We start from the raw sequence: 24,850 nt of genomic DNA, 5'->3' as shown, positions 1-24,850 counted from the left end.
CTGTGCTTTAAGTGTTCCTGTGAGTTTGAAACGTTTCAGAAAAGCAAGTTAAAGGGAAAGAGAACACATGCAAACCCTGCAGCAGGAGCACCACCCCCCTTCTGGTCTAGGATGCGCTTTCTCTCTGGCCGCATCTACATCTCCCATCACTTCTCCTGCGGGCTCTGCCCCAGCTTCCACCACAGGAACAGCCAGCCTTTGTTGAGCACCTCCAGTATGCCAGGCACTGTTCTGAGCATTGTACTTAACTCGTTTATTGCAGGTAACAACCCTATAAAATATATTTTACAGTTGAGAATAAGATCAGAGAAGACAAGTAACTGGCTCAAACACAGCTCCTGAGCGATGGGTCTGGGACATTGAGCTATTTCTAGTTTCCCGAGTACACCTGATTCTTCAGCTATATTTGTGTTGAATGGATAAGTGAATCCTGTCCTTTGCTTTCATGTTTCCGTCATTCTTGACCCAGGTTCAGCTTGGCCGTCAAAGAACTAATGCTTAAAGCAATGATGCCTACTTTACTTGGCTTGTAAATAGGTAATGTACATGGCACAAAATTTTAAATGCACAAAAGGTTTCTTAACTTTTTGAAGACTGTTCGATTTAAAGCACGTCCTTTGCTCTTAAAAGTACCATATAGCATATTTGAAAAATCTAATTGACAGGCTCACAGCTCATTGGACCCCCAAGTAACGGATGATAGATACTTGTTTTGCTGCCTTTCATTTTGTTGTTAAGTAACTAATTGTAAATTAAATTTACCACAAAAGCAATACACGTTCTGGAGGAAAATGTGAACTAGGGGTTGGCAAACCCTGGCCCACTGGCCAAATGTGGCTCACCACCTGTTTTTAAATAAAGTTTTCCTGGCACACAGCCACGCTCTTTAACGTACATACTGTCTGCGGCTGCTTCAGTGCCACCCAGCCTTGCCGAGTAGTTGTAAGAGAGATCAAATGGCCACAAAGCCTAAGATATCTACTGTCTGGCCTTTACAGTTAAAGCTCGCCAGCCCCTGATGAAAAGTATACAAAAGGGTGTGCGGTAAAAGATAAAATCCCTCTCCCCGAACCCCCCTCCAAATCCCACTCCCCAGGGGTAATTACTGCTAACAGTTTCTTGTAAACCTTCGAGAAGTAATTTTCTATGCAGCTATAAACAAATATGTATGGACCCATAGCTCCATTTTTATACAAACGAAAAATTCTTTACTTCGGTTAAGCATGTTCCCTTGAGAAGTTTGCATACCTTTTAAAATAACTGGAGGCGCGCTGGGTTACAGCAAAACTTGGTTTGATACTCATGGAGCGAAGGGTCTTCCATGTGCTTTGGGAGCGTGGTGATTCCGTCGTCGGATCCTAGGGTCTTGTTTTCCCTGTGGTATGAAGGGAAAACTAGAGTTGAAAGATCCAGGTCAAGGAGAGGCGAGGAAAGAACCAGCCACGTCTCCTGCACTGAACAGGGGAACAGCTGCAGACAGGCACCGCTAGCCCCCTGCTTCTGGGCTAGTTCCTGCCACTTTGCCCTTCTCCTCGTTTCTGTGAGACGTTGCGCATAGTCACCCAAGATGCTAACCCTGGAGGAGGCTGGGTCAGAGGTGCACGCGGGGGACCTCCCCGCCCATTTCTCTCCAATTTCCTGTGAACCTCTAATGATTTCATAATAAGGTTTTAAAAATCCAGTCCTCTCGGCACAAGGCAGACTTCCTTCGAGGGGCCCCCAGGGCTCGCCCCGCCGGGCTTGTCCTCCAGCGTCCCCCTCGCTGTTCCCCTTGTCCCCGGCCCCGCTACCCAGCCTGAGGAGCCCCAACGCACAACCAGCTGCCTGCACAGCCTTTGCAGGGACTGTTTTTCAGCCCTAAAATCATTTTCCAATGTTCCCACCTGAAGAGCTTTGGTTCTTTCAACACTCAAAGGCCTTCTCCTTTATTAACCCTTTCCTTCTCCGTAGTAGAAAAGGGCATCATTTTGGTGCCACTGCAGACCGTCTCAGAGAGCTGAAAAGATTTTCTGCCCATCAGATGAGGAAACTAAAGCTTTTTGGGGTTAAATGTGGGGCACTCGGCCTTGGACCCCCCAGCCAATATTCCTGGAGAAAGTCCTGAGGGCGTCAGGTCGCTGTCTCCATAGGACTGTGGACGCCTGGCCCGGGCTGCCCCTTGTCACACCTGCTCAAGCCGAGGGCGCTGGATTCTGTGCTGCTTTTTCTCCTACTAGACTGGGAGCCTCCTGAGGATGGGGATCATTTCCTACTTGTTTTTTTCTTATCCCTTAACCTTTGTTGATGTTGAAACGTGATTGGCACTCAGTAAAGGCTTGTTGAGAGGATGATCCTAAAAACTGAAGAATGTGGACGAGGAGGTGGTGGTTCCTCCTCGCTCTCCTGCGGCGAGACTTGCCCTAAGCCTCACGCCGTCTCCTTTAGACCCACCGTGTCTGTGTTTGCGCCCTGTGCTTGGCCCCTAGAACTCCGGATCAAGAGGCAGAACTCCTCGGACAGCATCTCGAGCCTCAACAGCATCACCAGTCACTCCAGTATCGGCAGCAGCAAGGAGGCCGATGCCAAAAAGAAGAAGAAGAAGAGCTGGGTAGGTGAAGGTTTGGGGGAGCCGCGTGGGACGCTGGGGGACCACACCACCTCAGCACGGGAGCCAGCCTTCCAGAACTCACCACGATGAGCCCCATCTGATAGGAGCCCCCGGTGGCGTCTGCCCAGAGTGAGGTCTGCCGCAGCTACCTGCCCCCTCCCCCCGCCAGCCATCCCCTCCAGCCCTGCACACATCTGATGGGCAACAGGAGACATTCAGAAGGGAACGCCCCATCTGTCTCCACCCACTCCCATACTGTGGACAGAAGATTTTATGAACAAAGCCAACTCATTCTAGATGCTCCTGGAGGTCACTTCTTCAGCTTTTTGGAGAGGCATTTGTGGAACTTTCCAGATTACCTCAAAAGGAACCTTTGTGTCACCTGACCGGTCCAGAGAGTGTTGTTTCGGTTGGTTGGTTGTTTCCCAGATAACCCTAAACCGACTTGGGATGCCCTTTCTGACACTATCAAAGCAGATGGAAAACACCTCCAGCCCCTCTGCTGCCCATGTGGAGGAGGGGGGCCCCCACGAGGGCATGTGCCACCCGCTGTCCCCGTGTGATGAGCCCCCCACAGACCTTCGTGTAGTCCAGACAGGGGCCACCGTGTGAAATGAGTGATTAAGTGTTGCTTCTTTTTTTTTTTTTTTTCCCTTCAAAATGCTGACTTCAAATCCCTATTTTTTTCCAGGTCTACGAGGTAAGACACTCACTCCTCTCCGTTTTCTCTTTGCCTTTGCCGTACCCTCCCCATCTCCAGAGCGAGCCCCTCCCCCTAAACAGAGACGGCCACTCACGAGACTAACTGTGACCACCTCCGCCAAGCCCCTAACGCCCCCCCCCCCCGCATGTCCATCCACGGCCGCCCCACGAGGACAGAGGAGAGGTCTGGCCGGGCACCAAGCGGGAGGGCTCTGCCTCCTGCCACGCCCCGACCCCATTCCAAAGTCCACCTGTTATAAAAGCAGTCAGACCGCGCTCCCCCGTCCGGAAAGCTAGCGCCCTGATCTTTTGATCCTAATGGAAGAGATTGCCAGAGGCCAGTTCAGTTCGGGGGGTAGCCTCAAGATTTAGCTCTGGAGTGAGATGAACCAGAGAGAAGTGAGCGCTGGACCTCAGGTTACTCTAAAGCCTGAAGCCCTCTGCAGCCATGGGGTTTCCAAAGACCTTTCGGGGATTAGGGTATACAAGTCTAAGACAAACAGAAAGCGAACCCAGAATTTCCATGACAAACCAGACACGCTAAGGTCCACTCAAACCCTGTCCCAACGTTGCACCGGGTGTTGTGAGGACAGGAAACACGGAGTCTGTGGGCTCGAGGAGTCTGGAGAATTGCCAGGGAGACAAAAATACTGCCCATATAAAACGTAACAAGCCAGCAGCGTCAAAGGCTTAATTCAGGGAGTGAGGCCCAGGGAACTCACAGACGAGAGACCCGTTCCGGAAGGCAGGCCCCGGGGGACTAAAGCAACGGAGGTGGGATCGTGACGGGCAAAGAGGGGTACGCAGAGCTTCCTGCAGACCCCGGTCAGAAGAGGCGGCAGGCAGGGAGCAGTTCCCTCCCCCAGAGCCTGACCGAGGGGCACAGGGAGGAAGGACCTGAATGCAGGGGTTACTGAGCCTTGAGTCTTAGCGCAGCATCGCCCCAGGTGAATTCCACAGCAGCCCTTCAAGATGCTCGGATCTGAGGAACGCTGCCTTCTACACACACGTGTCTCAGGACAGAGTCCCGGTTCATTTTGCTGGATCCACTGTTTCCGGAACTCATTTGACCACGGAATCCCTCACCACATCACACCACGCAATGCACTGCCCAGCAGTTCTGCTTTGGGGACACGGAACCACACAGCACTGTTCCCACTTAGGATCTCTGTGATCTTAGAGGGCGGGTACTCCCGGCAGACGGGTGTCACAGGACCTGTTCCTGCATGTGCACACACACGTGCATGCACACACATACAACTCACACACACATACACACTAACTCATTCTTACACAAACACATTCGTACACACTGGTACACACATATACACTCATACACACACACACACACGCACACACGGCTTCCCCGGGAGGCAGGGGCTAGAGAAGTCTTCATCGAGTAGAAAATCAGGAAGCCCGAGTCCTAGTCCCAGGTCTCCACCTCTGCAGAGAACGGTGCTTCCTGACACTCTGAGCCACGTGATGGCACGTCCCCTGCACACACACTCCCTCCCCCACATCCCCATCACCAGATGGGTCTTCCTATGTCCCGCCTGGTAGAGACCCTGACGCGCCCCGCCCGCAGCGCCAGCCACCACCTGCAGCTTTCCCAGGCTCCAGGAGACCCACGTGGAAAGAGTGCCCTCAGATTTGCACTCTCTTCTCTTGCTTTCCCAGCGATCTGGTTTGCTTCGACCCCTCCTTTACTCTCGGTGTCCGGCTGCCGCTCTGTCTCCCCGTGTGTGTGCGTATGCTAAATGGATGCATGTGATGGGCGTGGGACAGAACCCTGGTTCCCCTCCCTCACCCCGAACACCCAGCTCATCAACACCCAAGGCCCAGCCAGTTACGCTCAGATTATAATCCCCTGCGCACTTGGAGGAAATGCTGGGGGGGGGTCCCTTCTTCTGGGACATCTGAGTGGAAGTAGTCAAAAGCACCTGTATTTGGTTGTTTTCACTGTCCTGTAATGTGCGGAGCACAGGAGGCACTAAAAGAAGCTTGGTTCCACTCCCTTCTGTCGATTGGACAGAATCGTAGTGTAAGTTTCTGGTGGGTAGATTCTGATCCGATGAGCCCTGCTGAGAGGTGGGTCCTGAGGCCCAGGTGAGCCAGGCTGCAGACGGAGCAGTTGCTGGTCTGCGGGAGGTGGGATGGGGTCGCCGAGAGACACACCTTGTGTCCCGGGGCCTCCCCTCCGTCCCTTCACGGGTGCGGCTCCCCCACGGGGGCAGGGAAGGCCCAGAAAGTTCCCATAGCACAGCAGCAAGGCCCACTCTCTCCCAGCCCGAATTCCTAGGCGAGTCTCCCGTCTGTATTCCACGAAGCCAGTGAAGCCTTTGGGGGAGGCCTGCTTACCGACACATCCCTGCCTCTGGCCTCTGTCTCAGAAGCCCCTCCGCCCTCACCGTCTCCAGCGCGGAGCCCTGACCGCTCTCTCCCCGGATCTGCTTTGTTCTAGCTCCGAAGTTCCTTCAACAAAGCCTTCAGCATAAAGAAGGGGCCCAAGTCCGCTTCCTCCTACTCTGACATCGAGGAGATCGCCACGCCCGACTCCTCGGCCCCCTCGTCCCCCAAACTGCAGCACCAGGCTACGGAGACTGCCTCGCCCTCCATCAAGTCCTCCGCCTCGTCCTCCGCGGGCACCGATGCCCCCGAGTGAGTGCCCCCCACTGCAGCCCCTCCCCGGGCAGTGGGGCCGGTTACCGCCACCCGCGGGCTCAGCGGCTAATGCCCGCCGCTCCCTGCCTCCTTCCAGGGGCCCCGCTCCCCCGGCCCCCCACGCCCGGCTGTTCCAGGGCAGCGAGGAGGAGGAGCCGGAGAAGAAGGAGGTGTCCGAGCTGCGCTCCGAGCTGTGGGAGAAGGAGATGAAGCTCACGGACATCCGCCTGGAAGCCCTCAACTCGGCCCACCAGCTGGACCAGCTGCGGGAGACCATGCACAACATGCAGGTCAGTCCCGGGCGGGGCCGGGGGGCCGCGGGGCGGGGTGGGGGGGGGGGCAGGGTGGGGCTCCTGGACGGGGCGGGGCCGCGGGGCGGGGGGCGGGGAGGGGCCCCTGGACGGGGCGGGGCTGCGGGGAGGGGGCGGGGCCCGGCGGCCGAGGCTCCAGACGCCCCCCCCCACACACACACACACACACACACACCCCGTTTTTGCCGCAGTTGGAGGTGGACCTGCTGAAAGCTGAGAACGACCGGCTGAAGGTGGCCCCGGGGCCCTCGGCGAGCTCCGCTGCAGGGCAGGCCCCGGGATCTTCGGCTCTGCCATCCCCTCGCCGCTCCCTGGGCCTGGCGCTCAGCCATCCCTTCAGCCCGAGCCTCGCAGATACAGGTACCTGTTGGGGAGAAGGACAGGGTTCGCCCCCGCTCGATGTGGTGCGGCTTCCTTGGGTCAGGGACGTAGCAGTGCTGCCGCCAAGCCGCTGCTGGCGTCCTGAGACACCGAGGGTTGTTGTGGTCCTAAGACCTTAATCACTGTTCAGGTTTGGTCTCTAGTTTCAATTTTGGGTTAGATAAAAACATCTGGAGAGACTTCCCTGGTGGCGCAGTGGTTGGGAGTCCGCCTGCCAATGCAGGGGACACGGGTTCGAACCCTGGTCCGGGAAGATCCCACGTGCCGTGGAGCAACTAAGCCCGTGCGCCACTACTGAGGCTGCGCTCTAGAGCCCGCGAGCCACAGCTACTGAAGCCCGCGCACCTAGAACCTGTGCTCCGCAACAAGAGAAGCCACTGCAATGAGAAGCCCGCACACCACCACGAAGAGTAGCCCTGGCTCGCAGCAACTGGAGAAAGCCCGCATGCAGCAATGAAGACTCAACGCAGCCAAAATTAAAAAAAAAAAAAAAAAAAAAGAAACTTATCTGGAAAGGCTAGTGGCAGGAAGATGTAGGAAAGCCTGTGGATACCCCCAAACCAACAGTCTTTTCTCACTTCCAGACCTGTCTCCCATGGATGGTATCAGCACCTCTGGTCCAAAGGAGGAAGTGACTCTTCGGGTGGTGGTGAGGATGCCCCCACAGCACATCATCAAAGGGGTAAGGAACTTCGGGGGGGGGTGACACTGTCATTTCTACCCAAGGACATCTGGGCTCTAAGGACCCCCGAACCCACAGCGCTCAGCTCCCAAGGCCTTTTACGTTCTCCCCTTCTTGGAGCCGTCTGCCCTGGGCTCACGTGCATCTGCCCTGGCCTCACAGGACTTGAAGCAGCAGGAGTTCTTCCTGGGGTGCAGCAAGGTCAGCGGGAAAGTTGACTGGAAGCTGCTGGATGACGCTGTTTTCCAAGTGTTCAAGGTAAGGGATGCGAGAACTCTGAGGGGCTGCTGGTCCTCTGATGACACTGGGGTCTGGGCGCCTCTGAGGTTTGTGCAGGAGTGCTCAGTGGGACAGACATCGCGCCTCCCCTTCCACATCGACTTCTGTGCCTGTAGCACTACCTTTCTCGTGGCCTTCATGTCTGTGCGTGTGTCCTGCGCATCTCCTTTCTCTCCCTTCTGTCCCGTCAGGACTACATTTCTAAGATGGACCCAGCCTCGACGCTGGGACTAAGCACCGAGTCCATCCACGGCTACAGCGTCAGCCACGTGAAACGGCTCCTGGATGCGGAGCCCCCGGAGCTGCCCCCCTGCCGCCGAGGGGTCAACAACATAGCAGTCTCCCTCAAAGGTCAGTCCCCGCTTCTGGGTGTGGGGCTGAGGAATGCGGGGTGGAGACCGTCGGGTGGTCCGTCACGCGTTCCTTGAGTAAGAACTGGTTGCGGGGCTACAGGGTGAAGGTCACCGTGAAGGTCACCGTGAGGGGCAAGATGAACGAGCCCGGGCCCGACCTGTCCCAGGGAGGTTGTCGTTTGCAGGACATTTCTGCCCGGCCTGGGCTTCCCCTCCGCCCACCCCCGCAGTGCACGGCCTGCCCCACGTGTCCAGAGCCAGGCCTGGGGGTTCCCGCGGGGTCCACGGGTGAGGAAGGTGAGCCTCAGGGCGCCGCCCAGGCTCACACCGTCGGGGGCTGGGGTCCAGGTCTCAAGGAGAAGTGTGTGGACAGCCTGGTGTTTGAGACGCTCATCCCCAAGCCCATGATGCAGCACTACATTGGCCTTCTGCTCAAGCACCGGCGCCTTGTCCTCTCCGGCCCCAGTGGCACCGGCAAGACCTACCTGACCAACCGCCTGGCCGAGTACCTGGTAGAGCGCTCCGGCCGCGAGGTCACCGAGGGCATCGTCAGCACCTTCAACATGCACCAGCAGTCCTGCAAGGTGGCCGCCACCCCGCCTGCCCCGTCCTCCCTCCCCTTCCTCGCCGCTGCCTTGACCTCCCTGCCCCTCGGTGACCCCCTTTCCCATCTCAGCCCTGCTCCAGTCTCCTCCCTCCCCGGGCCTCCGGGAGCTCCCACCCCAGCAGGGACCGCGGTCCACACTCTGTCCCCTCATGTCCCAGTGGCCCTCTGCCCGCCTCGTCAGTGCCCCCCTTCTCTTTCATTTCCTTTCTTTCCAGGATTTGTCCCTGACTGTGGGCTTCCGTCAGGGAAGCACTCAGAACTGTCACTACTGTGCTGTCCCCTGCCAGGTCCCGCTGCCTCCCCAGTTCCCCCCGGATGCTGTGCCGTGGCTTCAGACCTTGGCCCCCGCCCCCGCCCCACGGGGAGGCGCGTCCATTAGGAGTGGTCCCTGGCGTAAATCCATGGAAGAAAAGCGTGTGTTCCCCAGCCCTGTGGGCTCTAGGGGCCACTGCTGATCGGCCTGGGGTGGTGTCTTCCGTAGCTCCAGGTCCAAGCGCGTCAGACAGGAACCGAGGCCCCAGGGCATCCGGAGCCCGCTCAGCTTCTCTGAAACCCTCCTCTTCAAGGCTCATCCAGGGGCTCACTGCTCCCGATGTTGACCCACTGCCTCTTCTCATTTCAGGATCTGCAGCTGTATCTCTCCAACCTGGCTAACCAGATAGACCGGGAAACGGGAATTGGGGATGTCCCCCTGGTGATCCTGCTGGATGACCTGAGTGAGGCGGGCTCCATCAGCGAGCTGGTCAACGGGGCCCTGACCTGCAAGTATCACAAATGGTAAGCTGGGGTCGGGACCAGCTGCATCACGGCGGGCAGCAGGGGAGCCCGGGCCAGCCCAAGCTGTGAACTCTCCACGGGCGTCGGGGGAGGGTACGCGGCAGAAAGCGAGCGTTCAGACAAGTCTACGCAAATCTTTTCTCTCTCTTCCCACAGTCCCTATATCATAGGCACCACTAATCAGCCGGTGAAAATGACCCCCAATCACGGCTTGCATCTGAGTTTCAGGTAAGGACTGGGGCCCTGGATGAGCCTTCCAGCCCTACCCGAGTCTGTAAACCAGTTCAATCCAGGATGTGGCCAGAGGAGCAGCAGGAGGAAAGAGAAGTAGCGCAGCCCTGTGGGCTGGGGAGAGAGCAGGTGTGTGTGTGCTGTGGCAGTGCAGGGGGAGACGAGCCACTGAGACAGGAAAGGACTGTAAAGCTGAGAGGTGCGGCTTCATGGCTGAGGTTCGGGTTCTGTGCCCGCACGCCCCCTGTCCAGGCCAGTGAGGTCAGATGGTTACCTGAGGGGGGTCACCGATCCGAGAGTCAGCTCTGCCGCGGCCCTGAGTCCAGCGGACCCCACGGGCATTGGTGGGAGGAGGGGGGGGAATGGGCCCGCGGGGGATGAGCCGGACACGCCCCCGCGCACTCCGCCCCACCCTTCGCGTCCCTGGCCGCAGGATGCTGACCTTCTCCAACAACGTGGAGCCCGCCAACGGCTTCCTGGTTCGCTACCTGAGGAGGAAGCTGGTGGAGTCGGACTGCGACGTCAACGCCAACAGGGAGGAGCTGCTGCGGGTGCTGGACTGGGTGCCCAAGCTGTGGTACCACCTGCACACCTTCCTGGAGAAGCACAGCACCTCGGACTTCCTCATCGGTATGGCCCGCCCTGCCATGGCCTCCTGCGCCACACCTGGGGGCCGGGGTCAGGGCACTCCCTTTCCTTCTCATGTCTTCAGCGCATAGAGTCACCGACCCTGTGCCCGAGTCACTGCGCAAGCGCCCCCCAGTGCAGTCCGCACCCTGAGTCAGCCGTCAGAGAGCTGACCCCTCGCCCTCGTTTCCCCACGATTACTGGGAAGGGATTTCGGGGGAGCTTAAAGCTTCCCCTCGCTCCCCCACCTCCCGTCCACCCAGGAGGCATCGTTCACGAGGCTGCAGCCAGGCTCTCAGCTCCCGCCCGTCCTGACGTCAGTCTCAGTTTAGCCCAGCCCAGCGCTTCTTTCAACCCTGTGGTTATGAGACCCTCGGCCAGGTGTAAAGGAGTCAAGGGGGCAGATGAGCAGGGAGAGCAAGGTTCCCGGCCGTCTTCACGGCCCCATCCTCTTCCCAGGCCCCTGCTTCTTTCTGTCCTGCCCCATCGGCATTGAGGACTTCCGGACCTGGTTCATTGACCTATGGAACAACTCCATCATTCCCTACCTGCAGGAAGGGGCCAAGGACGGCATCAAGGTGAGCCCGCCCTCGACTCCGCTCAGCCCAGACACCAGGCTGGCCCACCTCACAGAGCAGAAACAGGGTTAGACACAGGGCCACGGAGATCTTTAGGGTCTCCTCCTGACAGGTCACGTGAGGCACTGGACAGACCACACCGCTTTCCTGCCTTCGGCCAGCGTTCAGCGAATCGCTAAATGACCACTGACCCTGGGGCCGTGTGTCCAGCCCTAGGCCTTCTGACTCTGCTCTAGGGATCAGGGCAGTTAGAGAAATAATTGAGCAAAGAATTAAGTAAAACCCGATTACAGCCTTAGCTCATTACTAACTACTAATAAAATGTTACTCTGGCCAAGTTATTTAAACTGTTTAATATCCTCACGTGTGAGAAAGGAGGTGGTATAAATTCTGTTCTGCCTAAATCACTGGCAGTGTTGCGAAGGCAAATGAAATACGTGAAAACACTTGTAAAAGTAAAAGTTAGAATAAGAACTTGGTGTGAAAGGAAAATGTCATTTTTTTAAAAAACCTCCTTAGTTTTCTCACCTGTTAATTAGGGCATGATCCAATGACCTGTGATGTGGTGACTAGACCCTACTGGTCACGTATTATCCATAGCAGTAATGTGTTACTGCCTGATGATATGGTAGATTTCTAGAGATGCAATGTATCATTATTTCATTTAATTTGCATTATTATTAATAGTTTTCCAACTTACGTCATTTTTTTTAAAGCTCTTTTGTGTTTTTAAAAAATTAATCTATTTATTTATTTTTGGCTGAGTTGGGTCTTCGTTGCCGCGCGCAGGCTTTCTCTAGTTGCAGAGAGCGGGGGCTACTCTGCGTTGCGGTGCACAGGCTTCTCATTGCGGTGGCTTCTCTTGTTGAGGAGCACGGGCTCTAGGCGCGCGGGCTTCAGTAGTTGTGGCTCACGGGCTTCAGTAGTTGTGGCTCGCGGGCTTAGTTGCTCCGCAGCACGTGGGATCTTCCCGGACCAGGGCTTGAACCCATGTCCCCTGCCTTGGCAGGCGGATTCTTAACCACTGCGCCACCAGGGAAGTCCCCCGACTTACATCATTTTTACACAGATAATATCTCATTTCAACAAAGGTGAAATTTCTCTCAAGAGGTATTACTAAACTGAAAGAATTTCTTACTTGGAAAATAAAATCGTGGGATTGTAAGATTTGTCCATGCTAAGTTTTAATGCAGTGTGCCAAATTATCCTCCAGAATGGTTTCTACCAATTTATGCCAACTTATTGTACTTCCCTCGTTGGGAGACTCAAAGGAAATCCCACAGGGATCAGAGCCTCGAACTTTAGGTTTGAGGAAGTACACACGCCCTCAGGAGGCTCCACGAACAAGCCTCTCATCTGCGGGTCCTCGCCCAGTGATCACATTTCTCCTTCTCTCCAGGTTCACGGGCAGAAAGCCGCCTGGGAGGACCCCGTCGAGTGGGTCCGGGACACTCTTCCCTGGCCATCAGCCCAACAAGACCAGTCAAAGCTGTACCACCTGCCCCCACCCACCGTGGGCCCTCACAGCATTGCTTCGCCCCCTGAAGACAGGACGGTCAAGGACAGCACCCCCAGCTCCCTGGACTCCGACCCGCTGGTGAGTAGAGGCCGCTCTAAGGCAAAAGTCAGAGTGTCACAGAACTGAACCCTCGTCCACAGCCCGCTGGGGCCCGGAGGCCGGGACAAGCATGAGGCCAGGGGGTGGGAAACTCTGACCGTCAGAACCCCGGGCTAAGCTACACAGTGTCACCCGCCAGCAAGGTGTGTGTCCTCTAGCAAAGACCCGGGTCCGCGCGGAGCCCAGGTGGGAACGGCGGCCAGAGCAGGAGAGCAGTGGGACCCACGGGTGCTTGCCCTGGTGCCGTCCTGCGGGCTGCCACGGTCCAGGGGCTTCAGGAGCCCTTGGAAAGTAAGCTGAGACAAGTGACAAACTAGGGGACATGTCTGCAGTGCTTGTAGCCAAGAGAGGACTGACACCCAGAACACGTGACCCTTCCCCCCAAAACTGCCACGCAGAACAACAATGGGCAAAGGAGGCAAGGGGCAGGCGTTGACTAGAGGAAATGCAAAGGGCCAATAAAGGGACTTCCCTGGTGGCGCAGTGGTTAAGAATCTGCCTGCCAATGCAGGGCACGCGGGTTCGAGCCCTGGTCCGGGAAGATCCCACATGCCGCGGAGCAACTAAGCCCGCGAGCCACAATTGCTGAACCTGCGCTCTAGAGCCTGCGAGCCACAACTCCTGAGCCTGTGTGCCACAACTCCTGAAGCCCGCGTGCCTAGAGCCCGTGCTCCGCAACAAGAGAAGCCACTGCAATGAGAAGCCCGCACACCGCAACAAAGAGTAGCCCCCGCTCTCCGCAACTAGAGAAAGCCCGCGCGCAGCAACGAAGACCCAACACAGCCAAAAATAAATAAATAAATAAATAGATTAATTAATTTAAAAAATACTATTTATAAAAAGGGCCAATACAAACAGAAAAAGACCCTTCCCCTCTCTAATCACTGAGGAGACACGTATTACGACAAGGAGATAACTGTTTCACCTTTGCAGAATCATGTGTGTGGGGAAGTTCGGACCTTTGTTCTGCTGGGGGGGGGCATTTGTCAGTCACTGTTTTGGAGGAGGATTTGGTAGATGGTCTGAAAAACTTAACATGCACAAACTCCAGGACCTTGCAATTTTACCTTTTCGAGTAGGAGATTCCTCTACTTTAGTCCTAAGACGTATTATTTAAATTTTGACCTTGTAGAAAACAGATGTCCTCTGTGTCAAAAGGCTTTTAAATCGGGAAGGTGCTAATATCCTGGAAACGGAGGCTGGAAGGCAGAGCCCTAGAGAGGCAATGAGGCTTCCTTAGCTGAATGGAGAGTCCGAGTCGTGAAGTGTTGAGGGAAACTGAGGGAAGAAGGGCGGGAGGTGGGACTTCCCGGCGGTCCAGTGGTTAAGACTCCACACTTCCAATGCAAGGAGTGCGGGTTCAATCCCTGGTCGGGGAACTAAGATCCCACGTGCCGCGTGGCACAACTCAGGCCCCGCTGAAGCGATGAGGTGGGAACTAGGGAGAAGCAGGTCCTAAGGGCACTGGATGCAGCCGCTGGGCCGTGGTCTGTTACAAGGAGAGCTGTTAGACGGTTTTTGGGCCCTTCCCACCTCCTCCTGGGACTGGCCGGGGAGCGCTGGCACCTTGCAGGGAGGAGGTGGCTCTGCCCTCTGGCCTTCCCTGCACGTCACGGCCAGAGCAGCACCCTACCTGCCCGTCACTCCCAAGGGCTGGTCCCTGCATTCGAGCTTACACACAGGATGGAAGCAGTCATCTTGGCCTCTTCCTGAACCAGCCGCAAACTCTCTGGGCTCTCAGCCCCTTGCAGACGCAGGACCAGACCCACAGCGTGGTTTTCTGTGTTTCCCAAAGTCCCAACTCTCCGTAACTGTCTCTCCGCCCCTCTTTAGATGGCCATGCTGCTGAAACTTCAGGAGGCTGCCAATTACATCGAGTCTCCAGACCGAGAAAGCATCCTGGACCCCAACCTCCAGGCCACGCTCTGAGGGCCCGGCAGCCAGTCGCAGGACAGCAGGACGCGGCCACTGCTGCGTGCAGCCTCCTCTTCCCCGCTTCCTCCTGGGCGCTGGCTCTCTGGCCACGAGGACAGGAGGGGGGAGGTGGAAGGAGGGGGCGGCTTCCTGGTGCTGCACCTTAAAGAACGCCCGGTGGGACTGGTGGGTGGACCTGTGTCCCCAGGTACATTTCCTGGCCTCCTCTTGTGACTTTGGGGAAAAGATGATCCTGGGTCTTTTTCCTTGATTTCTTGTCTCAATTACAAACTCCTGAGCTTTCTGGGGAGGGGTTCAGAAGACATCAAACAAGCCTGCAGTAGTTCCTAACTGATGCTCACAGACAACTCAGAGACACGGCCCCGTGGGGGAATCTGCTGGGGGAGGCGGTGGCTCCCCAGACCTTCCCGCGGACCCTGCCCAGTTCCATCGCCACTGCCAACAGCTCTCCCCGCACCCCAAGATTTGGCTGCAGCCCAGAAAAAGAAGCATGTGATTTAAAAACGTTTAAATCAATCTGTAAAGGGTTTAAAAAAAAAAAAAAAGCAAAAGCTGAAGCTGGAGGGAGGAAATCCATTTGCCTGGGCAGGGAGCGTGCCGCCCGCCCTGCCGTCTGGACCACATGGGGGCACCGACGAGACGGCTGTGAGCTGAGAAGCTGCCAGACCCCAGTGGTGCCACCACAGCCTTCAGAGAAGCACCGCCGGCTCCATCTCAGCCTCTAATTTAACACGCATGAGTCAATAAACCCTACTTTTTTTACTTTTTATTTTTGTTTTTTGTTTTGTTTCCATTTTCCCCTCCCATTTGCCTATTTATTCTCCTCCTCTTTTTTTGGTTTGTTTTTTTTCCCATTTCCTCCCACGTCCACGAGATGCTCACGTTGCTTTTCCAAGCCGCTCTTTGGAGAGCCCGATGCCACCTGATTGGTACCAGCTAGACACCTGCCATGCCACTGTGTCTGCCACCCTTGGGGCTCACGTGGGACATGTAGCATTGGCTCAGCAGCGGGACACGAGGGACCTCGAGGTCCCTTTTGAGAAAACACACGCTCTGCCTGGAGCCCGGCAGCCAGCCTCTGGAGGAGAGCGCATCGCCTCACCCTGATACAAGATCTAATCTGAGCTTCCCCGTGGACCGGAGGAAAACCGCAAACTGGAAGTCTCTCTGTCCTGGGGCCTGTGGAGCCCCTTGCTGCGCTATCCTGACGGCGACCGCTTTGCCCAACTGAATCCACAGTCCCCAGCCGGCCTTTACTGTTGGTTTCGAACAAGTGACTAGTCCCTTAGGAGTGGACATCCATGTGAGATGTTCCCAATCAGAATATAAGGAGTTTGATTTGGTGGCAGAGATCTGCCTTCCAAAGGGATCCACTTTTTGCAGAAGTTGCCCTGAAGTTTCGGCAGTCCTAATTCCTTCATCGGACAAGCACTTACAGGGCGCTTACCGTGTACAAGTCACCAGGTTAAAAAAAAAAAAAAAGGACGTGGGCCCTTATGTTCACAGTCTAGCAGGCAAATGTTAACTTCCATTAAATGCACACGTCTCCTTGTTTTCTGGACCGTCAGGATCACCTGAGAAACGGAGCCAAAACCCCAGGAGCCAGCCAACGAGAAGCCCGTGATTAGCTGTCCAGCGCACTGGGTTGCCTGGTGAGGCTGCGGTTTGGGGCTCTGCAGACCAGGGATGTGTGATGAGCCTGGGCCCGAGTGTTTGCTCTTCAGATCCCCAAGTAGCACAAGACCTTATCAGAACCTACAGGCACACTAATCACTAACCAGGATCGCTCTGTCCCGCCAAACCAAGGAGTAGCTGCCTCTGAATCTTCATATCGGAAGACTTTCATTTAGGTCCAAAAGGTGGTCCAGATTGCTCCCTCCAAAAGCTTCTGCATTCACCTGGTGGCTGCCATGGGTGACGGGCTCGTCTCTGCTCGAGACGATGTCTGCTGATGCTGCTAGAGCCGTGGAGACCCCCAGCTCAGCCGGAAAATATGCAATTCTGAGCGGGAAGAGGCTGCTTGTCCAAGGATGGTGCTGACATCACTGCCTTAAGGTCTCTGCCGTGCAGAAGGAGGAAAGCCCCGCAGCTGGGCGTTCTAGCTTGGAAGGACGGGGAGACACCCGAGCGGGCCTTCTCTGGGCTCTGGCCTCTCGTGGCCCCTCCCCGGCTGCAGTCCCGTGGCCGGGCTCAGGCTCCCAGCGCCGTCTCCACCCGGGGGCTGAGCCTTTCTCTCTGTTCTCGGTGCTGCCCAGCCAGTGCCTTCGGTCATGGGCGTTAACTGGCTACTTGAGAAAAAGGAAAGGGGCGACCCTCTTCCTCCATTCCAACTGCCTCAGACGCCCCACAGCGATTCCCGCTTCCCTGGTCACCGTGGATACCACCGCGAAGTTTACGTGGATCCTCAGCGGGCTGGCTCTGGAGGCCTCAGGTTCCGGCGTTTCATCTCCGTTCCCGGGGGATCCACCGCTCTGCTCTCGGCTGACTGCCGCGTTTAGCCCGGGTCTCCAGCCGCCTGCCTCCAGGAAGCGGGATCCCATCTGGCGAAGTGCCACTGCCCCTCCGCCTTCCCTCTGGAGCCTGGGCCCCTGGCTGTGGGCGTGCATCATCCCCCAGGAATCACGGTGACATGGCGACCGGGGCAGGCCGAAACCCCTCACGGTGCTAGGACCCTCGGGGCGCTCATCCCGAGTCCTCTGGAGCTGAAGCCCGAGCCCCACTGCCTCCACCCTGGAATGAGTGGCCAGTGCAGACCCACAGCATTCTTTCCCACCTACGCCCTTGCTTCTTGGTCGAGACCACTGGGATCCCTCAGAAAAGAAAAGCTGGGTCCCAGGGCTAAACTCGCAACGCCCAGCACCTTGAGAAGAAGCCGGCCTCTCCAGGACTGGAGTGTGTGCCCTCCCCCCCCAGCCCCCAACTCCTTTCCTCACCAAAGCCGGCGAGCAGACCACGTGGCTCAACGCCCAGCCCCGCTTCAGGGCAGAGGTGCGGCCGCGGCCCCTCGTTCCTGGATGAAGGAGACCAACGCGTTTTGTCCAGTGTATTTGTCCTCAGCCCCTGCCTAGGCACGAAAAATAAAGTACTAGGTGATGGAGGCCAGCAGAGGACCCGATGTCTGTGTGTGTCTCTCTCACAAGAGCAGCTGACTGCTGCCACTCCCTATTTTCTGAGCTTCACCGAGTATTTTTTAAAACCTCTGCTTTGAGGCAGCTCTGCGGTGCTTATCTCTGTGTGTGCGTGAGTGTCAGCCCAGCATCTTTGTCACGTGGTCGAAGCCTCGGGAAGCTGCAGGGAAGTTGGGTTTCCTGAGGCCCTGGGGAGCCCCTACTGCAGAGTCCTTAGTGATTGACATGCTAAGCTTTGGTCACATGCTAAGCTTTGGTTCTGAATTACCAACCTTCTCACTCATCTATCCATACTCCTTAAGGACCCAAGACAAAATAGTGATTTTTTAAAAATTTTTTATTTCTTGCTTTCTGGTTTGGGCCTAATCTCACCATTTCTTCGCTCCTAGCTCCCTGAGACAAGAGGGGCACGCTTCAGTCTCTGAGGTCACTTTATTTCCTGTACTTTTCCAAGAGGGGGAAGAAAGCGGCGGTGACCTGCGCCTTCCCACCAGCACCTCACACACACCAACCCTGCACAGGGGTGAAAGTTGCCTGCGTGAGTGGGGCTTGGCCCCGTAAGCTGGGATCAGGGCGAGCCTCCATGCTGCGTTAGGGACCCTTTATTGCAAGGCGTTTGGGAGAGGAAGCGCACCTGTCCTAATCACACATTGACGAGGCATTCTTCCTAGGGCTAAAGTCATCTGGGTCACCAGATGTAACTTCTCATCATACTTTTTTCCCTTACCTAAGGGAAGCCATACCTAAGCTGAAGCTAGTGAGTAGACTCTAGTCTACTAGTAAGCAACCCCCCTCAACGGATGGGATGCTAGTGAGTTCTGTCCACGGCCCCCACCAAAGAGGCCGTAAGAAAATGGTCTTAGGGACACTGTGTTCCCAGAAGGCCAAAGCCTGAGGAGAATGCCCTTTATGATTGAGTCCATTTTGCATATTCATGAGCCCTCAGTCAACCTGATCAGGGCTATAGGGGGCCGCCACCTTGGCTTGCTCACTGCTGAGGGTCCTTGTGTGCGTGTCAGCTCCAGCCACAGACCCTGCGAGAGACGGCATAGTCTGAATGTGAGGCCACCAAGAGAAATTTGGAAGCTGCAGAAATACCAACACAGTGGAAAATTAGCCTGTGTGTACTGGATCCTCCCCGTTTGGTGTTTTGGTTCTTAGTGGTTATGCCACGGAGAGTTTTGTGTGAGAGGCATGGTCGTGGAAGTAAGTGAACACTTGGTCCCTTGATTCATCTCTCTCTCTCTTTTTTTTTTTTTTTTTTGGCTGTGCCCCTCGGATTGCAGGATCTTAGTTCCCTGACCAGGGATTGAACCCAGGCCACAGCAGTGAAAGCGCTGAGTCCTCACCACTGGACCGCCAGGGAATTCTCACCTCTTTCATTTCTTTTTTTTTTCTTTTTTTGTCTCCTCTCAACTATTTATTCTGACTTCTAGACAAGCGAGTTAATTGGATAGGCCCCCGTGACAGACATTCCCTACTCAAATTCATAGCTTTCTGCCAAAACAACATATTGTGTGCTGCTATATTTTCTGCGTCGGAACTGGGAGCTGACGCCCACCTCTTTCATTTCTTAATATGTTCTTACATATGTTTCCAGACCAGTAGCGTTGGCAGCATCTGAGGACTTGTTAGAAATGAAGTTCTCAGAACCCATCCCGGACCTGTTGAATCAGAAACTGGGGAGAAGCCCCAGTGATTCGTGTTTTAACAAACCTCTTGGTAATTCTGCTGCACACTACAGTTTGCAGCTCACTGTGTTAGGGAAAGCCAAGGGTCAGAGTCCCCACACTGGGGCTTTAGGACCAAAAATAAGGTCCTCGGTTATAATTCAGACTTTAACATTAGTTTCAGAGTGTTCTCGTGCTTCCTCATGATTCTGTTCTTCCTTTCATTTAACAGAAAGGACGGGTATGTGTGCCTTTGGGCAGAAGTTAGGGGGGAATGCTTGCATCTCCTAGTCAAACACAACCTTCAGAGAGAAATGTCATGGCTCTGAGATTCCTAGGGGCTTCCCAGGGGGATGTAGTGGGAGAGCTCTTCCAGGTAGCTCTTCGGCTGGGTGACGTGTCTACTCAGCCTTTTTCTGGTGATATAATAGGATGAGAATGGCTTAAAAATGTGACTTGCATTTCCATGAAAACTTGTTCTCTTAGCAGCATCCCTCGCCCTTGCCCCAGTTCTAAAGGGCACTGCCAGGTCTGAGAACCTGCGAGAACCTCCTGCCTGCCCCCCCCCCACCACCACCACACACACACCCCGGCCCTGCTCAGTCCGCAGGAGAAAGGTTGAGGCAGCGGAGTACCAAGTCGTCGGGGTCATCCATCCTCTCTCCGCACCGGGACACACAACTACTCATGGCAACAGAATAAAAAAAAATTTTTTTTAATCTAAAAGGAGCTTCATATCTTTCCAAACTCACAGACCCCCACTGGTGGGGCCTTGTGGGAGATGAGGTGCGTACAACTGGTTTTGTTTCAAGTTTGTCCGTTTTCCTCGTGAGAGCACTTGTGGGTGGAGGACGAAGAACCATCTGGCATTGGGCCTCTTGGGCTCGGGGACCAAGCAGCTGGAAGAGCACGAGAAGGCGAGTGAAGCGCTGCACTAAAGTCACCCCGGGCCCTTTGTCCAGCTCCTGCGGGCTCTCCCCGCATCCAGGCCATGTCTTGTGTCTCCAGACAGAAGATGTGGATGGGAAGGCAGGGGTTCCCATCCCAGTCCCATCCCAGCCCGTCTCTGGGCCACTGCTGTGCGAGGGCCTCCCACTTGCTGTTTTTTGGGTTTTGGTGTTTTGTTTTTTTTTTTTAACAGAACAATCTTTTTCTCAAATGAATTACAGCCCCTGCTGGGTTCCTTTCCTTGTCCCTAACGCACCCGTCCCCGTTTTAGGCAGTGCTGTTTGTGTGATGGAATCTTGTTTCTCAAACGCATGGCGATCCTCAGGTGGAAGGTGGGCAGGAATCTTTGTAACACTTTTTTTTTTTAATTTATTGTGCACAAACCCCCAAACCTGGATATGTGTGTGTGTCTGTGTTTATGGTTTTTATCACTGGCCCTCCCTCTTTCAACCTACCCCCCTTTATATCTGATGTAGAGAAAGTGAGCCGTTGTACATAGTTGCGGTAACAATCATAAAGAGAGCTGGGCCGTGCCCTCGGTGATTCATCTTAAATAACAAAGTGGTTGAAAGTTAAGTCCATGCCGGGCCACAGAAGAGGCCTTCCTCCATCGCTGCCGGAGGCCCCTCACCTGGGCCCTCTGTCCATCAGGCATGTCTCCTCCCACCAAGAGTCACCTGTTTGACGCCATTTGCATTTCAATAAAGCTATCTTCTGTGTTGCCCTATTGCTCTCTCCAGCTCCCTCTGTCTGGTTTCTGTTTCCATTTATCTTCTGGCCTGTGCCTTTGATCGGGAAGGTCATTTGCCAAACCCAGAGGTAAGAGCCAGCTGCCTGGATATCTGATCCTCAGCCCTAAGCAGGACCCTCTCGGCCCCTTTGGTTGAGGGTGGGGTGGGGTCCTGCTTGCAGACTGGACGCAGCCTCCTTCACCAGAACTCGAAACGTCCAGCCCAGACCTCGGGGCTCTTTGAATCCTCCCTCCACTGCCTCGATGTTTGAAAACATACCACCCTCTGGACTTGCCTAAGTTTTCTTCTTGGGGTAAAAGTGACTAAACCTCTGAGAAAAGAAGCTGTTCTAATAGAGTTCTGCTTCTGGCCACTGAAAGAAGGAAAATAGGAAGTCCTACTCTGCCCTACTGTGGAACTGTGGTGTCCAAAAGGGCATCTTTCCCCCACGAAATTGTGGTGACACAAGCCACCTCTGCCCTCTAGTAGGAGGTGGCAAGTGGGTTTAGAGCTCTCCTCAAAATAAATAATCGAGGAATCATTCTTTCGGAAGAATACTCAGCCGAGGTGACTTAATTCCTGTGATCAGCTTAGCCTCTGAAGTCTTAGAACTGGGCTAGGAATCGCTAACTGGTTTTCTTTGCCACTTGAGAAGGAGTCGTGGTTCCTAGAAACGTTTTCAAGACACTTAACCTGAACAGCTTACTAAGAAATGCCTGTTCCCATTTGCTCTGACCCTGGCACTCCAACGACAGCCCCATCCCTGTGCCGCCGCGTGCTTGCCCCTGCCCTGCCTGCACTGCTAACCCCTCTCTCAACAATCCTCTCCGCTTGCTCCAGGCTTTAGGAGTGTCTCTGCATCTTGAGCCATGTCCCCGAGCAGCCCGGGATGGCCATACTAACTACTTAGCCCTCCACCCTGTAAGGTCCAGCCATAGTTTCCCTGGAAAAAAACTTTATACTTTCTCAGCTAGTAGGACTTATTCTCAACAGGACTTGTAAGCACTTACCCTGGACGGAATTCCCTTTCCCACGCCGCTCTTTCCTGGCCAGCCACGGTCCAACCTTGAGGTTGGTTCATCCACCTGAAAAACCAATGGACTCCCCACTGCCCAGTCGACGCAGATTCCTTCCCCCGACCTTTGGATTCCTGAGGCTAAGAGATGAAGATTCTCACTTGTTTCGGGGCAAAAGCGGTTGGTTTGAAAGAGAAGCTAATTCCGACCCTCTCCTTAAAGCCTCGTCCACCCATCCCCATCCCACCCTCTCCTGACTTAGTATCTTACGCGTGCAGAACCGGTGCATGTGGAGTCAGAGGTCACGAGCTGCGCTCCCGGCAAGGCTGCTCAGCCGCCGTTAAGCGGCAGGAGAAACCCCACTTCCTGGCCCCCCGCCCAGGTTCCTGCGGAGACGGTGCAGTTCTCGTTCCCGCGGCAGGTGGCGCTGTCTCCGGAGGCTCGGGCCTCGGCCCTGCCCCCGCGCGCTTGCCCGGCCAGTGCGCAGGCGCGGCGTCGCGGATTGGCCGCGCGCAGGAGCCGTCCGGCGGCGGCGGGTTGGGCCGCGGGGCTGGCGCGCGGCGCGGAGCAAGATGGCGGCGGCGGCGGCAGCTGGTGCGGCCTCCGGGCTGCCGGGGCCGGTGGCCCAGGGGCTGAAGGAGGCGTTGGTGGACACGCTCACGGGGATCCTGTCCCCGGTGCAGGAGGTGCGGGCGGCCGCCGAGGAGCAGATTAAGGTGCTGGAGGTGACGGAGGGTGAGTGAGGCGGGCCGTCGCGAGGGCGGCGGGTCTGGGCCGCGCTGACCACTGGCCGCGCTTCGGCCGGAGGCTGGGCCCGGGGAGGTCGGGGGCCGGGGAGGCCTGGGGCCGCTGGGGCCCGGCCGGGCGGAGCGCGGGGCCGGGGGCACCGGGCCGGAGCGCGAGGCCGGAGTGGGGGCGGGGGCTGGGGCGGGGGCGCGTTCTCCGCCGGACGGTGGGCCTGGGCGCGGCTGTCAGCTGGGGGCCTGGCGGGGCCTCCACATGTTTCCCCGGGAATCAGTCATGCCTGTGCGGCCGCCTCCCCTCCCCGCCGCGTCCCCGCCGGTTTTCGGAGCGGCCGGCACTGTTCGGAGGAGCCGATCGTCCTTTGTCTTTGTGTCTTTGTCCCCCTCCTCCTATTGGAAGCTTGAAAGTGATGGAGGAGAAAACAAGCCGTTGGCTTGAGGTTGTCCTTCAGTTCCTGCCGAGTGGGCCTTTCTCCAGGCCCGGGGCAGCCACGCTCCGATAGAGCATTAGATCCTGAAACAGGAGGAGGGAAATCCGCTCGGGGTTTATGTCAGGAATACGTCTGGCCTGTCGGGGCTTCAGTGGCAGAACTCCAAACCTGCGGACTCCTCCAGCTCCGCAGGACGGTCCCACCACCTCTCAGAGTGTCCGTAGGAGTTGGCCCGCCTATGGACTGAGGGTTTTTATTGAAAAGAACTTAAGACAAAGCTCACTTAAATTTAATTTTATATTCTCTCGCAGCATGAGAGAGCTCTTGAAGAACTAAATTATCTCTATTGGAAATACGTTGCGATTTGGGATCTAGCAGGTTAAGGACCATTTTGAAGGCCCAGTTGTAATTGTCATTGTCTTGTGAAATGTCAGATCCTATAAGAGGAGCTGTGCACAGATTGACCTGTAGGAGTTATTACAGCCTACTAGGTGAAATTCCTTTATGCACGCTAACGTGTCTGCCTCCCCTGCGTGTGAAGGAGAAAGGGTGACAGAGCAAAGGAACCTCATCACATTCAAGTTGCTACTTGAATAAAGTTGAAGGTGCCCCAGGCATAGGTCTGGTGCTTTCCTACAAAAGGTGAACCTTCGCTCGTGTTTGAACTGTCCAGCAGCAGCTCCGATTGGGCTCTGATCCCTTCGACTCTAGCCAACACCATGGTCTCATCTAGGCAAAGTCAGTTATCATCTTCTTGAGATCTTCTTGAAGTTCTACTGTCCTACTTCGTCTTTTTGGGTCTCAAAATAAGAAATTAAACAGAAGTGCAGAATTTTGCATTTGATCTAGGCCACTGATGGGAATAGATTCTCTCTCTCCCTCTCACACACACGCCCCATAAGTTACCGGCAACCTGTTACCAGTGTGCTGCGAGCCGTGGAGAGGCTTTGACACGGCAGCCTGCTGTTGGTGACCCAGTAGGAAGGCATGTGACTCACAGGTTTGGGATGTGATGTGCAAGGTTGAATCAAGTCTGTGGAGTTGAATGTGGTACTTTGGACCCTTTGGGGGTTGTTTGTGTTTTTAAATAGTCTAATTTCTTTTGTTTATTGAAAAACTATAGAAACCCACCCCTTTCAGTAACCTCTTTTTGAGATGGCGGATGGTGATCCGTTCCTCAGATACAGTACCTTGCTTCTCTCCTTTCCTCTTCTTGTGGCCTTTCACAAGTTGTTTTTAGCTGTGGGGTCCCGAGCACCTCCTGTCTTCTCTTCAGTCTGAATGTCACACATTTCCTTTGCGCGACCAGTTTCTTTTCCTTTAATGAAAGCAGAGTACATGCCTTCCCAGCCCGGCTTTAGCCAGCAGTCTGTCCTGAGGACGCACGCAGGGCATTGCTCCCACTGTTAGAACACCCTGCAGGCCTAGGCGAGCAGCCGTTCCTGCAAGTGAATGAATCTTTTCCACGCCTTTGGAGCTGCTTCATGTTTTAGTTTTATCCTAGTAGAAGAAACCTTGCTTTCTGGTCCTAGGAAACACATTTCCTTAAAACTTGGAGTTGATGGGGGATCTGGGAGTTGGTGTCTATTATTATGTGTGTTCTTTCGATCCTTTTTTGGTTCCAAGAGGCCCAAGATTGGATGACAACCAGATCTGGTTGTGTCTAGTCCCTCTGTCCCCTCAAACAGCCACACTGTCTTTAGGAGCCTTATTATTGCCTCACGTGGGAGGCTGGTCCCAACTGATCCTGAAGATTAACCCATCTATTCCCTTTGACAAAGGGAACAATTTCTAATTTAATTTGGGGGGAAAGACACAGGTCAGCTGTCAACTGTCTGTTAAGTGGACAGATAA

At 55.4% G+C, this 24,850-nt stretch overlaps 2 protein-coding genes and 1 long non-coding RNA gene across 5 annotated transcripts in view; 2 read left to right on the top strand and 1 right to left on the bottom strand.

The window, feature by feature from the left end:
• NAV1 (neuron navigator 1) overlaps positions 1 to 18,715 on the top strand; it is a 211,635-nt gene extending 192,920 nt beyond the window's left edge. For all 3 annotated transcript variants that reach the window (XM_060284640.1, XM_030844397.2, XM_060285096.1), the window contains 14 exons: positions 2,466 to 2,587; positions 5,751 to 5,947; positions 6,048 to 6,240; positions 6,453 to 6,621; positions 7,227 to 7,324; positions 7,487 to 7,582; positions 7,795 to 7,954; positions 8,305 to 8,540; positions 9,186 to 9,340; positions 9,497 to 9,568; positions 10,005 to 10,201; positions 10,658 to 10,776; positions 12,176 to 12,373; positions 14,228 to 18,715. In XM_060284640.1, the coding sequence (XP_060140623.1) occupies positions 2,466 to 2,587; positions 5,751 to 5,947; positions 6,048 to 6,240; positions 6,453 to 6,621; positions 7,227 to 7,324; positions 7,487 to 7,582; positions 7,795 to 7,954; positions 8,305 to 8,540; positions 9,186 to 9,340; positions 9,497 to 9,568; positions 10,005 to 10,201; positions 10,658 to 10,776; positions 12,176 to 12,373; positions 14,228 to 14,323 (2,108 nt within the window). In that variant the 3' untranslated portion in view covers positions 14,324 to 18,715. The remainder of the gene's footprint in view (positions 1 to 2,465; positions 2,588 to 5,750; positions 5,948 to 6,047; positions 6,241 to 6,452; positions 6,622 to 7,226; positions 7,325 to 7,486; positions 7,583 to 7,794; positions 7,955 to 8,304; positions 8,541 to 9,185; positions 9,341 to 9,496; positions 9,569 to 10,004; positions 10,202 to 10,657; positions 10,777 to 12,175; positions 12,374 to 14,227) is intronic.
• Positions 18,716 to 19,807: 1,092 nt separating this feature from the next.
• LOC115846001 (uncharacterized) lies at positions 19,808 to 22,202 on the bottom strand. The gene is made up of 3 exons (XR_004036729.2): positions 22,093 to 22,202; positions 21,817 to 21,962; positions 19,808 to 20,026 (listed from the first exon to the last, which is right to left on the bottom strand). It is a non-coding gene; the product is annotated as an uncharacterized lncRNA (long non-coding RNA).
• A 158-nt stretch (positions 22,203 to 22,360) lies between these two features.
• Positions 22,361 to 24,850, top strand: part of IPO9 (importin 9) — a 46,239-nt gene continuing 43,749 nt past the window's right edge. Inside the window, exon 1 of the mRNA XM_030844328.2 lies at positions 22,361 to 22,557. Coding sequence (XP_030700188.1) covers positions 22,395 to 22,557 — 163 coding nt within the window. The 5' untranslated portion in view covers positions 22,361 to 22,394. The remainder of the gene's footprint in view (positions 22,558 to 24,850) is intronic.

The sequence above is a fragment of the Globicephala melas genome, chromosome 1 (genome assembly GCF_963455315.2).
Source record: "Globicephala melas chromosome 1, mGloMel1.2, whole genome shotgun sequence".
Lineage (NCBI taxonomy): Eukaryota > Metazoa > Chordata > Mammalia > Artiodactyla > Delphinidae > Globicephala > Globicephala melas.
This window is presented reverse-complemented; position numbering and strand designations above follow the sequence as displayed.